The 16,542-nt window shown below is 40.5% G+C and overlaps 1 protein-coding gene across 4 annotated transcripts in view; it reads right to left on the bottom strand.

Moving 5' to 3' along the window:
- Positions 1–4,319: 4,319 nt before the first annotated feature.
- zbtb16a (zinc finger and BTB domain containing 16a) overlaps positions 4,320–16,542 on the bottom strand; it is a 167,066-nt gene continuing 154,843 nt past the window's right edge. For all 4 annotated transcript variants that reach the window (XM_071506568.1, XM_071506567.1, XM_071506570.1 and 1 more), the window contains 2 exons: positions 14,063–14,233; positions 4,320–10,733 (listed from right to left, as the gene is read on the bottom strand). In XM_071506568.1, the coding sequence (XP_071362669.1) occupies positions 10,504–10,733; positions 14,063–14,233 (401 nt within the window). In that variant the 3' untranslated portion in view covers positions 4,320–10,503. The remainder of the gene's footprint in view (positions 10,734–14,062; positions 14,234–16,542) is intronic.

Below are 16,542 nucleotides of genomic sequence, written 5' to 3'. Positions count from 1 at the left end.
AACTCATGCAGTTCACCACAGCAGCCAGACGATGGCACCATGTGCAACCACATCAGGTTTCCCTCAGCACTGCAGGGTCTTTCTCCTGTCGGTGGACTTTCAGAGATGCTGCTCATTGCTTTTCTTGTTTAGGACATTCACTTCTGTTTGAAACCCTCTGCTCATTACATGTATGGTATGAATCCGTGCTGTGGATATTTTGGTTTTTCTCATGCCACCAACTGGACAGTCTCATTAAGTATTAATGTAACTATTATTATTGATGTTGATGATGTCTTCCTTTGTGCAAGATGAAAAAAACACAACGTGAAAGACGTACAACAGAAGAAAGACACATTTCTGTATAATTAAAGAGAGTTTGTGTTAAAAGTGATTAACCTCATCGTTCACATTGTCCATTCAGCCTCAGTGAAATGTCTTTCTGTCATGGATTTTGTTGCTGTAATAGTTTTATTTTGAAACCTTCCACCAGGCAGCATATGGTGCCTGCTGAGTTGCTGCTGTTGTCTCCTGCTATTACTGCTTTTGCAACAATGATGTTATGTCTGGTTGAACTGGGAACCATCCTGTCAGGAGATTCTCAAACTGGTACATTCTTGTCTATCTGGGTAAGTGTCAAAGATCTAACATGTGTGACGTCTTCCTCCTGACTGCTTACATACCTCGCCTGCAAGGATATTTGCTCTGATGTTTGGAGCATGGTAATGGAATGAAGAAATTACACAAACTAAAATATTATATTCATTCATATAGTCTGGTTTTAAACAGCCTGCTCTAGAGAGAATGATGTTTAATTCTAACCATTTTAACCCCCCCCCCCCCCCCCCCCCCCCCCCTCCCACACACACACACACACACACACACACACACCTCCCCAAAAAAAAAAAAAAAACAAGGAACTTCAGGATTATCACTTCAGGCTGGAAATCTAAAGAATCCAGTCTTTAGACATGTGGGTCAAAGATCACTAGTGAAACCTCATGCCACAACACAAAGGCCCTTCACTGTTCGCATTACCCTCCTGACAAACCATTCACCAACCCCTGCCCCTTCCTTCCTAATGCCCCAAAATAAGATCAAAGTCGCACCAAAGCAGCAGTTCCAACAAAACCATTCACAGTGACAGTTTTTCTCTCATTTCCTGTTTTTGTTTTCTGCCAAAATCTAAAAAAAAAAAGTCACGAAAATAAATACAATCAAAATAACCACAGAGCTGGAATGTGTTATGGGTTTAATACTTAGGAGTGGGTGCACAAGTGAAGAGTGAAAGTGGAGAGCTGCCTCATTAGTTTCCAGTACACTGAAGTCAAGATCTGATCCTGTGTTCCAGAGGGAGGAAATGAGCAAATCTAGTGACATTACTGGGACGTAGTGGAGACACCTTTGATGTGATGTTTATTTGTTGGTCGCACAGACAGGCTTGTCTTGTTGAGCTTCAATGGGGCTGAAATTAAAGAATCCACGCAGAGCAGACTATGAAGATTTATTACTTAGTCTCATGCTTTTTTTTTTTTTTTTAACTTCAACACATTAAAGGACCGTGCCAGAGACCGTGCCTCGCATGTTTTAGCACATTAACCAAGTATATGCAACATTACATCCAAGCATTTCCAACACCCATTGCGTGTATTATGTGTCATATGGTGATGCAGGCCCAAGCAGAAGCACTGCACTGGTGTGAGAACACTTTATTGTTAGTGCATTTAGTTGCTGCTTGTGGCAATGAAAGGATGGTTAAAGTGAGGGAGTCATTTCATCTTTCCTATCCTGCGTCAACAGCACTTCCTCTGATTTCCTCTGCAAATTCTGAATGTAACTAAAACCAGCTGACTAAATTATGCCTTTGTGTTCGGAAAGGTTTGTGGAGCGTGGGGAGATTCTAGCCTGATGATGGCTCCAGAGGAAAGGTCACGTCACAATACCCAATATGAAACATCCTCCAGGAACTGTGAATATTATACTAAATAACATGGTGATCATGTGATAGCTGTGGAGATAACTTAATCCAACTCTGTCTCCTAAAATTGTTTTTTATATTGTACTAATTTGCAACAGCAAGTTAGATCTGAAGGAAAGGTAATGACTGAAAACCACAAAATTTGGACTGATAATGGATGCATTTATTTTGTTTTCCCCTCAGTAACTACTAGCTCCCCTCCCTCCCTCCTGCTCCCACACCTGATGCTAAAATAATCTCAAGGTGACTCCTGCTGTCTACTTATAACACACAGACATTATATGTGTGTTTTTTTGATTGTTTTTTTTTTTAGTTTTTCCAATTGCAATATAAACACAGCAAATACAAAGATCCTAATCCACCCATCAACCTCAAAAAAGGCCTGCATATAGAAAGTGGCCTATATTGCAACAGTGTTGGTAAATTGTAAATGCATACAAAAAAATAAAAAATAAAAAAAGCTGAGTAGACAATACCCACTGCTACTGCTACAAAATACCCAGCAGAGGAAACCAAGAACAGTCAAATGTTGAACAATTTCTTTAATTTTGCTTTTGGTGCTGTATTTATACTCACACATTAGAATATGAGAAGACATCATTCAACACCTACTGGATGTCAAAATGTTTGCTGGTTGGATGCGAAACTGAGCAAAGTTACAAAGCGATGTGTTTCATCAAGTGCTAAAGCGACAAAAACACAAAAAGGGAGGTGAACACGAGCGACAACCTGCTGCAAAAAAAGAATCATCTAAACCTTGTTCAGGCCAATCTACCTCCGTGCAAAAGCTGAACATTTTGTGTCTCAGCTCGCTTCCTCTCTAATGACGATCATGCATGTGTGACAAAAGAGGTGCTCTCACACACACGCCCTGCATATCTAATGATAGCATTTATGACCTCTATGGCACAAGAGGCAGAACAGACAAAAGGCAGTCGGGCTTGAAGTGCTGCAGCAGTTACCATTAGTACATCACGAGTAAGAAAAGGTGGAAAACTGACAGGTGGTGGTGAGTGTGAGGCCAGACAGCTGAATGTGCTTCAACTATCAACATTTATGGAAACATATCACAGGCTGCTGAGTGTGACTGCTGGTATTTCACATTGCAAAGGGATAACTCAGATCAATGCATGTGGATAACTTTTCACTTTCATGCATCAGTTTGTGTTTTCATGGATGTTTAGCTCCTTGAAGGTGTGATGCCACTCGCATTACAACATTACAACCAGAATCTGCACACAACAGAATTATAACAATGAGTGGATGGATAAGTTCTTCTACCTGGTTTTCATACCAAAAAGGATGATGGATTTATAGACAATAGAGATGAACAGCAGGCTGTCACTTGATTGAAGTAGCAATTATATGTACAGTTTAATTATTAGGCTATTTTACACTAACTTTTCATTGTGTCTTTGTCAGATATTTCATTCAAGTGTTTCATTCATTCAAAACAATAAAATAAGTATATACTGGCATGCCAGCGTAACCAAATGAAAAAAAACAAAAACATCTACAGTTGTTTATACATGCAGATAGTTTGGGCTTTACTTTGCCTCCACCCCAATGCAGTGGTGGCTCCAAAAATTAAGCAGTGATGTGTCTTTACAGAAAAGCAATATTTTCATAATTTTAGCAAACTCCCCAAAATGTTCCTCAAAATCCTGTGTTGTCTCCATCTCTGTGGTTAAACTCATTACTGAGGTGTTTTTTTTTTTTTTTAACTACACTACCCAGAACTCACCTGTGAGTAAAGCAGCGAGCATGCTCCCTTTGGCCTGGTTGGCAGACCTCATGTTGTCGAGCAGAAGGGGCAGAGGAAGTAACAGTAAACTGCTGGCAGGCATTGTTGTTGAATTCCTATCAGCTGATGGTCACACAGAGGCAGGAAGCGCTGCAGAAACTGTGGGAAAGCTTTTTACTAAGCATGAGTCAAAATACATCAGATACAGTTAGACAACATATTAATATGTCGTATCACTGTGTATTTAATGTACAGTTACTGTAAAAGTGCTAGAGAATACTAGGAAGTATTTTATTTTATATTGCTAATATGCAAGAAGCATGAAAAACAGTTTTGTATACACATTTTTAGGGATTACATATACACCATGTGTATATAGAAACTAAAGCAATAAAATAATTTGATGCCACTGAAGTTGTTGGTGTGTTTTAGTTTCGCTGGAGTGAAATACTCAGATTATGATTCATCACACAATTTCACTGCTGCACAATAAAGTATATTATTGATATGGTAGCAAAACAACTTCAAGAGCAGACACAGCTACTGCTGCTCCTGCAGTCAAATTCAAAAAATCAGGAAGCAAATACTGAGCCAGAAAGAGGGCTAAGACAGACAACATGAAGTCAATTTTTTATTTTTTTCTAACTGCAGATTGAAAGTATACAACTGAACATCATGATTTGATTTTTATTATGAGACTCATAAATAAAAATACAAAAAATTTCACTACAAAAAAAAACAATCTACTGTTAGTAGGATGTAAAAAAAAAAAAAAAGAAATATTCTTTATATTTTCACTATCAAAGGCACAACATTGACTTTAGTGACAACATGGAGAAGAGAACCTGCAGCATTCAATCTTTTATTTTTTCCTTTTTATTTTTTTTCACACTCCATCAGAGAACACTGAAATGTTACAAAGAGATGTGTCTGATTCTACATGGAAAGAAACAAAAAAGAACAACCTCTATATCAACAGACGGTGGCTATAGATTGGTGGCACAGCTCAACAGGAAACGCACTGCCACGGAAAAAAAATAGCACGTTGTCGCTGGAAAAGACAAAGGACCTTTGCAAAGCTCTAATGCAAATTTCAAAAAAAAAAAAAAAAAAATTATACAACTGACAACAATAAGAGAACAAATAAAGAAAATAAAAAATAATAATTGGGCACCTTCTAAGATTAGGCTAAGATTAGGTGCTGAGGTAGACAAAAACTATAACAATTCAAATCATAATAAAAACACTATTTTCTTAATACAGAGCAACTTGACTGGCACTTGTGCTGTCACAACAATGGAGGAGAGAAGTAGCACAGACAAGCCAGGGAAAGACAGAGAGAAAAGCTTTGTTACATAAAAAGCTTTGTTATGCTTGGTCCGACAGGGCAATTGGTCCTCAGTGCTAATATAAAAAAATACAATGTCTTGGTGCTTTGTTACTCAAACAGTATTTAGTCTAGACCTCGATGGCACATGCATTGCAACACTGCATGAAATGGCTACTTTGTTCTAGAAACACCACACCAAAACACAGAGTGCCAGCTCCAGGGATGCCATGATTCCTCTCTGACGAATTTAACATCCCCTTCTAAATGCGTTTTGTAGGAAAGAAAAAGTACTAAGAAAAGAAAAAAAAACTGAAACAAAGCAGAAGGGGGATACCGTAGTGCCAACCTACCCAAATGGAGGTTTTTCTTTATTTTTAACTTTTTCAAGAGGAATATAAAGTTCTCATTAGCAAACCTGTTGCTGTCGAAAAAGAATAGAATAGACAATAAGAAAGCAGACTAGGACTTCATTTGCTTGCAGAAAAACAATTTCATGCAGCGGTTTTATTTTTTTTGTCCCGGAAAGTCTTTGCAGACTTGTGTCACCGCTGCAGCCTGTCTGGATTCCAGCACATTTTTTTCCCTCCATTTCTTTGTCTTGTGTCGCTAAATAAATGCTTTTTGGTGCCAATCACAGAGTATGGCCAAAGAAAAGACGTGAATGCAGAATCCCAGTTGCTATTTCAGTAGCATTAAGGGTTTATTGCAGTCCTTGAAAAAGAAGCCCTGCTCTATTCAGGATTAAAAAAAAAAAAAAAAAAAAATCAGGTCATTTTCGAGCGTCATGACATCCCTAGGGTGCTGGAGACACCATTTTTATTTTATTCTGAAAATACAGAAACTAAGCAGATATAGATGGATATTTTTGTTGAACAATTTCCATTTTTAGGCACAAAGATAGTACAGAAACATCGGAGGAACACTGAGGGAAGAACTATATCGATGCCAATGTATATATATATATTTTTTCCAACATAGAGAAAAAAAGTGGCATAGAATATCCTTTTATTTTGTATCTGATCTGATTAGTGCATTTTTCCACTAATACACACACGCACGCACGCACGCACACACATAGTTACACACTCTGTTACGCACTCTTTCACCCGCACGAAAAAGTAGAAAACATTCAGAGGACGATGATAGGAATAATGTGACTGAACAGGTCTTGCATTCTGGTGGTTCAGACTGAGCCGTGACTAGGTATATTATAGTGGGTGGATATTATACGAGGGTGAAAAAGCCCCCTCAGCTCACAGTGTTTGAGAATAAAATGGCAAGACACCAACGGGACATGCCATCCCTTCTTCTTCTTTTTTTTTTTTTTTCAAGTACAAAAACAAAACAAAAAATATGTTGACAGTCAAGTTTGATTGAAAAATTGTGAATGACAAGTACTAATTGGTCGGTTTGGCAGCGCCCCCCTGCCGTCCCGTATTTTATCATCTTTTTTTTTTTTTTTTTTTTTTTTTTTTGTGTTTTTTTAAACTTTGTCACATACACACACACTCGTAAAATTTGTGGCAGATAGATTTAGTCCTTCACCTACAATGCAATTGACATCCAGAAAGCAACACTTATTATTACAATATGTTCACACACGTTTTTTTTGTCCAACAATATCAAAGAGGAGCAAGGCAAAAATGATTCACACCCAGAGAGAGAGAAAAAAAAAACAGGTAAAAAGAAAAAAAAAGAAATACAAATATTTGTGCCCTGCTGTAACCCTCCACAAATGGAAAAAGGACTGACACTGAATACAAAAATATCACAATTTTTATATATCAAATTGCCTCTGTTGGCTCTTGTTCAGGAATACACTCAAGAGAGCTTGTCAGCCGAGAGAATCTCTGTTTTGAACCTTCTGGTTTTTCTTTTTTGATTACCACTTGCAGTTCCAATTGTCCAACGCACTCTGCATCACTGCAAATATGACCTGTCCTGGGCGGTTCAGCGTCTTTGTTGAACCTTCTTCTTTTTTTCTTTTTTTTTTTCACATTACAAAACTACAATTCTATTCACATATTTTCAAGTTTAAATTCTCGTTTTTAAACCATCTTAAAAAGCAATAGTACTTCCTCTTATCTGCTGCATCCCTCTTACTCATCACTTAAGGCTTCAAAATTGCTTTTTTTTTTTTCTCTGCTCTTCTGTGGTTGGAGGTTCAGGGGGAGACTATAAGAGAAGAATAAACATCCATTTGAATGACTTTTCTTATCCTATCAACCTCTACTTTTTGTTATTTCTTACCCTTATATATATATTTTGCTTAAAAACACAGACAATCATAAATCAACTTTTGAAAAAAAAAAAGCATGAGATGAAGTAGCAATGATGAAATAATGCAAAACACAAACACAAAAATTGTGCTTTTGCCAAAAAAAAAAGAAACAAAAAAAGAAAACAACTTAGAGGTAGCTTTTATAACAAATGACCAAACCTTCCGGCTCTTTAACAAGCGGGGGTTAATAATACCAAGTTTGGTAACAACTAATGCACAAAAAAATACACAACATAAGAAAAACAAACAAATCTCTTCACCGTGGCACTTAACTTTTCTGCGTCTACACTGCCTTATCATGTTGTGCAATGCATCTTTCTGACGAACACTCATGAACAACAACAAAAAAAAAGTGTACAAATGAAAACAAAAGGGAAAATTAAAAATACACAAGCAACATGAGGTCACAAAAACGAGGTAATTCAAGTACGATGTGTTGAGATCAAACTCAAGGTCAATAATAACAACATCAACAACAACAACAACAACAGGAGACGAGAGAGACAAAGCGCATGGGACAAAACCACAGAGAAAGAGTTGATTTATTCTGTCGTCTTACTGGTTGCCCCCTAAGCTGCTGGGCCACGTCTCGTCCAATCAGTGATTTCCCCCTTTTCCACCGGCCTTTTGGATATGTGATCACCCCGGTAACGCTGTGACATGCAGTGACGTTCATTAAAGCCTTCGGTTCAACCTTAATGCACGTGGCTGTGCATCCCCATACAGGTCTAATGCTGCGTTTCAGACACGTCAGAAAGTCGGAACCTCTAGTCTCCTGCTCGACAAAATGGACCTTTCAGTCTGAGCAGGATTTTTAGAGGAAGAATTTTCAGGATGAAGAAGCAGTTATATTAACACTGTAAATGCTGCATGTGACTTTTAACTTAATGCTGAGGGCCTCTTCCCTCTCCATCTCCGTTCCACACATATCCAATACAAACAGTTGAGCATATTATAGCATCTTAATTATGTTTTGCCTAAAGCCCTGATGGTAATTTCATTCAGTGCAAATATATTTGAGAATACAAACCACTTAAACACAACATCTGTAACATAACTACAAGATAATTCAGGACCTCAGCTGATATTCTTCTTCACTGGTGTATATTCCCAAACAGAAATTCTGGGTTTCCTGAGGCCTGTGGCCTTTACCTGCTCTTGCCTCATTGTACACTAAAGCATGACCTCGCCGCCTCATGTGGGATCTGTTTCAGCCCCTCTGTCACATCTGTCTAGTCTATCAAAACACCTGATGGTGAATGACTATACATAATAATTCAAAGAGTGAAGTAACCTTTACAGCTGCTAGCTGTGGAGCTAATGTACGAGCTGCTGACCGGGGAAAAAGAATTTGATGGTGGATGGAGAAAAACTTCAGAGAGTAATCACAGCCTCCGAGGTTGGTAATCGACTTCTGACTTTGAATGAAAGGCAGCATTAACCTGCCAAACTATTTTGTATTTTGACACAGCCTTGTATGAACCCGGCTCACAGTCGTTCACATTCATGTTTTGCAGCCATATAACAGTCTTCAACCTGCCGCGCCACCTTTTGACAGAGATGTTAAGGTGTGCAGCTAAGGCATTCCCAGCACTTCTTCAACATTCACTAGTAGCAGTCAAAGTCACAGGACTCCCACGGAAAGCAGCCTTTTCCCATTTTGTTTTTCCATCACTGTGGTGAATGGACAGATCTGCTGTGGTCAAAGTGTTACTGTTTACTTGTCAGTTTGTGTAGTTCATCATTAGTGTGAGATAATGATAGTACTCTGGTTAAATGTACATGGATAAAAGCAGTCCAGTTCTCTATTGCTAAGTAGGTGAATAGGTTGGGTTTACTGTGATGTGTAATAGCGAGTTATGATTTAATGAAAAAATATATACCTTGCAGACATCAAACAGAAACTGTTGTCGTAATTTGTTTTACCTGTGCAATCAAGCCATGATAAACTATGATGCAGAGCTAAAAAAAATAAAAATATAAGATGAAAAAGTGACACAAGTTAGCCTTTGGCTCTCTGGAGAGAACCATGGGGAGGAGGGGGGCCAGTGGTGACTCGACCTTCTCCAGCCCTCTTGTGACGCAGATGCAGAACCAGGAAGACTACTGAGAAAACCGGGGAGATATCGGACTAAAAGCAGCACTAGCATCTTCCCCGCCGTAACCAAATGGGTGCTTGGTTTGCAGTATTTTAATGCTCCCATCCGTCCAGTTCAGCTGTTTCATCTACTGCATAAGCCTACTGGCTCTGCTGCTGATTCTCAGGGGCTATCTCACTGCCACCGCCGGGATCTGAGGGATTGAATGTATGGACTGGTCGACCTACTCGGGCGTAGGTGATGGGAGGTGAGAAAACGGATGCATTTCCCTTTTGGGAAAGATTAGGGGCATGTTCACCCAAAGCAGTTCATTCACACTCTGGAGTGTTCGTTTCTTAAATTTGTACGACGTGGTCAAACTGTTGGAAAATATGTCTCAGTCCTCCTCCAAGAAAATTTTTGTGGTTCATGACAACTGGAAACATGAAGGTTTGTGGTGAAACGGAAAAGGTAAATACTTGGAAAGCAGGCCATGGCATGATGAGCTGGGGGCCTAAACTGATGCTAATATTCACATATTCTTTCATGTGATTTTAACCGACTGAGCAGTGTAAACACACCATATACCAAAGTACAACAACCTGTGTTGCAAGACAGTGAGCTCTACAAGAAAAAATATGGAGTGACAGATTGGGTTACTGATGGCAGAGATGTGCAGGTTCCGATAGCCCTTGAGAATCGGCTTTCTCACCACTGTGGCAGCAGCATCGAAAAAGTCGTTTCCTTGCAGCTCGCTCGCTTTATGGCGCTGCATGAAATGACCTGAAACAATAACACAGTTGCAGATGTAGTGAATGACCCGGTGAATCCGAACAATGGTGGAGAGTCTCTCTCCGTGTCCAAGTCTTCCTCTTCTTAGCACTTTTGTCCCACCATCACCACCCTTTATCCCCGTCGGTTGTCGCCGCCTTTGCATGAAAAGAAAAAGAGAAAACAAACCCTCTTGCTCTCGAGTCTCGCCGCCGACGTTCCTCAATTCGTTAACACTCCACTACACCTTCAAGCCTCCTAACCGCTCAATTACATTCCCCTTACCTCTCAACCCCCGTCCCCGCCCTCTCACGTACCCTCCCTCTCTTCACTCTCCCGGTCTCAGACATAGCAGAGGTATAGGTAGGTCTTCTCTATGCGCCAGTCTGGGGGGATGTCTTCAGGCTTGTGGCCTTTCATGTGCTTCTGCATGGCTGACAGGCTGGGGCAGTACTCCAGGCAGATGGTGCATTGGTAGGGTGAGGCGCCATTGTGGGTGCGCAGGTGCTTGATCATGGCCGAGTAGTCCCTGGATCGCTGGTGGCACAGCTTGCACTCGAATGGCTTCTCACCTAAGGAGGGTAGGGTTGGGTTGAAGACAACAACTGTGTGAGCCATAGAGCCAATAACAGTATTATGTCCCTGTTCATGAGTGATGTGTCTGTTAATCAGGGAATAAAATGCATTTAATACAGAAATCAATCAAAAGAGAGGGGAACACAGCAGCTCCTGTCATTCAAACTCACAACACTGCAACATTATTTGAACACAATATGACAATTCACTTACCTCCAGAAATCCCAATAAACCACTTGTTGTTACAATGGATGAAAGGATGTGTGGTAGAATACGTATACCCACACATCCATTGTTTGTGTTTGCACAGTATGTCAGTATGGATCTCTAATTCTTGAGCAAATAAACTTCTTTGACATTACAGTATTTATTACCATGTGTGTCTTATTTTTGCCATCACTCCTATCAGTTGTGATGTGGTACCGGCAGGGATCTGGGAACATGGTGACACAGCGGGAATGTCGCCGACATGGCAAGAACCACGAGTGGTCAAGGAATCAGGCAGGTTGTACACAAGCCACCGGTTTAGCCAGATTATCTGAGCCACTTCATTTGGTGTTAAAACTGCAAGTGAGCAGACCCAAAAGCGTTGGTAATAACCCACTATTGCACAGGAAACTACAGTAAGTAGTAGGGAACATTTGTGTTCTCCAGGAAATGCATTTAACTTGTGGGTTTGTTTAAAATGTGCTTCTTTTTAGAGCTCTATTCAATTAACTTAGTGACAAGGCCATAATTACTGATGGGGGTGTTGGTCAAAACTACAATAAAACCCATATAATTGAACCAAATTATCCCTTAATGGTTAAATATTGTGTCTTGGCAGTTTGGACTGCGGTATATGAAATCTGACACGCGAAAAAAACTGTATACCGAATAACCCATCACCACTAATTTAGAGACCACAGATTTCACACTGTTGACTCACAAGAAATTCTGTTGTTGTTATGATAATTGGACCATGTGCACAGTAAGTAACAAGTCAAAACCCAAGAGTGAAATTCCAACTGTCTCCTGAACAGCAGTGTGCAGCAGTAAAATGCTGCACTAACTATTTAAAACTCTTTCAAACTGCCTCTTGTAATTGGTTCAACTCTAAGAGAAAAGAAGAATACAAGCAAAGATTGTCCAGTAGTGAAGTTTGTTCACCTCTAATATTGTCAACACAGTGCCAGTCAGGCCTATCAAAACATCCCTCTAGAAGATAACGAAATGACGTTGTAATTATTCTTGTGGTTGAGGGGATAGAAACTCCTTTGTATTCAGTTCTTATCAATTCTCATTACCGTCTTTATTAAAAAAGACCCCACTCGATTAGGATTTTGGAACCATGCAGGCCTCTTTTTTTCATATCATGCTGAGCAACAGAAGAAAATGAAAAGGAGGCGTCCTGCTATTTCAACAAATTTGCAACCACTGAAAGCGGCAGCTAAGACTGTGCAGAAAATGACTTTTTTCATGTTCAGTGTCAACTATCCTTAAGAAAACAGTTAAATAAATCAGATTATCAAAGACACCTCTGCAAACAGGTAATTATATCATGTTTAAATACATTTCCAGGTCCAAAAATATTCAACTAAGTTCACCCAAAAAAAGGTTGTGTTTCTCGTCCAGTTGGATGCCACCGTGTTCCCAGATCTCAACAATTAGTTAGATGAACATGATGGTGTCATAACTGATGATAAAACTAAAAATAATAACTGAGTTGTGCATAAAGCAGATTTTTTCTTTAACCTTGAGCATACTCAGACAGACCTATATTACCTGCAACCTAATAATATTAGATTAAGATCTACATGGGAACAAGAATGTGTGATATTTAAATACCTTGGATTTCTTTTAGATACCATGTCTAATCAACTAATCTCTGGTACATTACACATAACACGGCTCCTGCCACAAAGGACGTCGAGGGTGTCATAAATCAAAGTGCAACGCTGCTTTCTTGCTGTGGGGGCTGCTATATTCAAGAGGCACATTTCAATTCAGCAACAGCAGCCAACCTAAATGTGCTAATGATTTGAGTGATGGCAGGGAATAATCCACCAGCGCTCAAGCCGGCAGACGCAAATTAGACATGTAAATGCTGACCTTTACCAATGGCATTTGAAATGAGCTGTCGGAAGTGATCTGGCCCGGCGCTCGCTGTCACCTTTCAGCTGGAGCTTCACACATGTGTGCTGGCAAAATGAGTGGCTTTCTGCCTCTGCTGCTCGGTCTGTCTGTTCTTTTAGCACCCTGGTTAACCTTGACCTCCGCTGTGGGGCGGGGTTACGCCGCCATGAAGCCAATAAGCATAAATACAGTGCCATGGGTCGTCATGTGTTTTTCTGCGGTGGTATGGACACCTGCATGATCCTTGATGATACTGATAAGCACACTGTAAACTGGGTCGCCTCAAATAACCAGCTAATAATGAATTGCGAATGGGCCCCAGGTATTGATCCTCAATTGGCATTTAGGATGTGTGGAGAGAAGGGGGCGGGGAGGTTAGGCTGCCAATGTCGATGATTCATCAAGCAGCTGCCTTTTGTGTGAGGTGGCCTTTGACTGTGAGCTTGTCACTTGCTCTTGTTATCTGCTGTTGCTCTCCAGCTTAACGCAAAGCCCCCCTCCCCCACATAAAAGGTGAAAGGGTGGACGGGGGGGAGCCAATTATTGGACAGGCTGCCTTGATAGTGTGGCTTAACAGCTGGCTTATTGAATGGGAGATGGGAGGGTGCTGCTATGTGTGTGTGTGTGTGTGTGTTTGCTAGAGAAAAAGAGATGGTGAGGAAACACAAAGCCTTGGCTGCGTGCCATCCTGGTGAGCACTCGTGGTATCCTTCCTCACTCTGGTACATTGCATGCACTCGTTCTCCAGGGCACCCGGCTTATCACTGTGTCAACATCTTTATGGGGCTCTAAATATACTGGGATCAATACAAAGTCTTCTGAGACATTCATCTACTGTAACACAGCAACAGAGATATTCATCTGGCCTGGACTGTGCCTTGCAACTTGGATTTCCTACATCAGAGTCCTTTAACAAGCTCCATATGCTGCATCAATATGTTTCAACACTACGTTATTATGAGGGGCAATGAGATATAATGTTGCACTCATATCAAATAATGAGATGCAGAAGAACGGGATGGCATCTCATTGTTACAATACTCTTGAAGGGAGCCTTTCTGACACTGTTGTTTAGGAACCAATATTATTATCTTTTTTATATACATATAATATGAACTAATACCAGGACCAGCGCCATAGCGACAGCAACGAAATGATGCCAGTTCTGGGCTGACGTCTTTGTCAGTCTGACCAGTTGTGATCACAGTACCTGTGTGCACACGGTAGTGGGTTTCCAGCTGGTGCTTGAGGCTGAACTTCTTCCCACAGCCGTTACATTCATAGGGCTTCTCCCCGGTGTGGATGCGCTTGTGGCCCTTCAGCGTGCTCTCATCTCGGAAGCAGCTCCCGCAGAACTCGCATTCAAATGGGTGGTCCCCGGCTGATATGCAGGAAAAAAAAGGCAGAGATCAGTTAATCTGTTGTGAAAAAGCAAAAACTACAAAGACAGTATGAAAGCCAGAAACATAAAGAAATAATTAATCTGAATATTGTTAAAATCTTTGATCTTTGTGGTTGGTTGCCTCTCTACTGCAGTCCAAAGACTGCGGGTGAATGCTTAACAACAGTGACACCTGAAGTGAGCCACATTACTGAATGTGTTGTCTGGTTATTTTGGTGAGTTCACACACAATAGCAGAACAGCAGATGCTATGCTTTAATGGATACCCACTTAAAGGCTTTAATACAAGCCGACAAATGTGACCCATCTTTTGTCTTTCTCCACAAATCACCTGCACTGTTGTTTTGCTTTGTGTAAAGCCTTAAATAATTGTAGCCTGTCATGGCTGTTCACTGGCCATGAGATGTATTATTGACCATGCAGTCCCAGTCTCACAACGCACTAATGGATAACCTGACTGATGTGGTAAACCTACAATAATGAGCCAAGTTTGTCATTGGAGAATTTATTGTCCTTTGATATATATGTGTTTTGAATCCGACAAATCGCAAGCGTGCCATTTTCTCCGCCTCTTGTCGGATAAGATGGCCGTCTGGGCTGGAATACTGGAGAGGAGTCAGAAGAGGGATGTTGATGCTGACACTCTGGTGTAAGTTGGGGTGATTCAAGGACGCAATGTCGGGTTTGTTGTTGAAGTTAATTTTCATCAAACTCTCTAAATGAACATCACAGTTCATCTTTTTGAATGGCCAGCTGACTGAACCAAGCTAATAAACACTGCAGACTTCAGATAAGGTGGTTAAAACATTCACATTCTCTAAGACCAGCACTATACTGCAGATCACACTGACAGTTTGGTAAACAAAAAGATGCGTTACATTTGGCTTCAACTAGCGCAGTGTTGCAGGTTGGGGAGCTGCACTTGTTCCAATGATTGCACAACCTTGATCACTGTCAAGAGCACAATATCATCTCATTGGTTACTTACTGCCAACTTTATTTGTACTTTTGAGACCATCTCTTGTTTAAAGATGAAAGAAAAAAAACAGGATTAAGGTTTTCATAGTCAGACATAAAAAATAATTTGTCTCTGACGCTGCAGCTTGTCAACCTTTGCTTTGATGAACCATGACTGCCATCTTCCTTTCTCTAGTCTTAGCTGCTCAACCTTAACGCAGCCTTAAGAACAGAGGCTGCAGTTCTTGCTGTTACTTCTTGTTATGCTAGTTTTTTGCCTACATTATGTTTTCTGCTTGCTCTGAGAACATATCAAAACACGGCTTCCAACAGATGTGGAGTGAAGATATTGTTTGCTGGCAGCACTGTATTTGACAGGTCATGAAATAAACTTCAGATCTAAAAGGTTTATAAGAGGACTCAATGTAAACTGTTACGTCTACAGTATTGTTGATATTCTGAAAATTTGGTTAAGATAAGATAATGTCGCTGTAAGGTATAAATAAACATGCATCCCTCTCTGGCTCTCTCATACCTTTACTTTAGCAGTATTTGTTTACTGTCAGCACACTGTGCGCTTCTATTCATGGCTCCTCTGTCTAATCCTTTCACATTTAGTAAACGTATTCACACTTTTAATTCACAGAGAACCGCATTTCCATTCTGAGACATTAGACTTGTTTCAGACACCGGCTTTCGCTGTGCATGTACAGTATGTGCTCCTTGGAAAATGAAAATGACAACAGGCATCGCATTCTGTTCCTCAGGCTGCCGGAGCAGGTCCCCACAGGGCAACTGTAATGGATATTCAGATGTCAATGATCAGGGATATTATGATTTGCAAGAGGCTCTCACCAGCAGTCCAAAGACTAATTGTATCCCCATGTTTGATGAGGAGCTCCTCCTTGCATCACTCCCCTCATGTTACACTCTCCATCCAAGTAATGCTGTGGATATTTATTAATGTATTTCACTCCACTGCTGCAGGTTTAAGTCACCATCAATGACCTATGCCTTTCATTATCTGCCTGTCCGAGCAGCAACGTGCCAGGGAATAAATTGCATTTCTCGTTATGTGCTTCTGCTGCTGCCCCACTGTTAAGAGACAATTTCACTTCCATCCTGCATATTTTATTTAACATTTTATGCCTCTATATACAGTATGCATGCATTCATCCGGTTTATTTGGGTGAGACAGAAAGAGGGATGAAAAGAGGAACAAGAAATTGATACCCTTTAAATGCTGATCGCATTTTGGGTGTGCTACACTCTCATGGAAGAAGACGTTTTCGATGCCTTGTGATGTTGGACGCCTTCCCATTAAAGAGAAG

The sequence above is a fragment of the Trachinotus anak genome, unplaced genomic scaffold, assembly GCF_046630095.1.
Source record: "Trachinotus anak isolate AG129_WGS33_773 ecotype Australia unplaced genomic scaffold, CSIRO_AGI_Tana_v1 ptg000020l, whole genome shotgun sequence".
NCBI lineage: Eukaryota > Metazoa > Chordata > Actinopteri > Carangiformes > Carangidae > Trachinotus > Trachinotus anak.
Note: the sequence above shows the minus strand (reverse complement) of the source record. Positions and strands in the feature narration are given on the sequence as shown.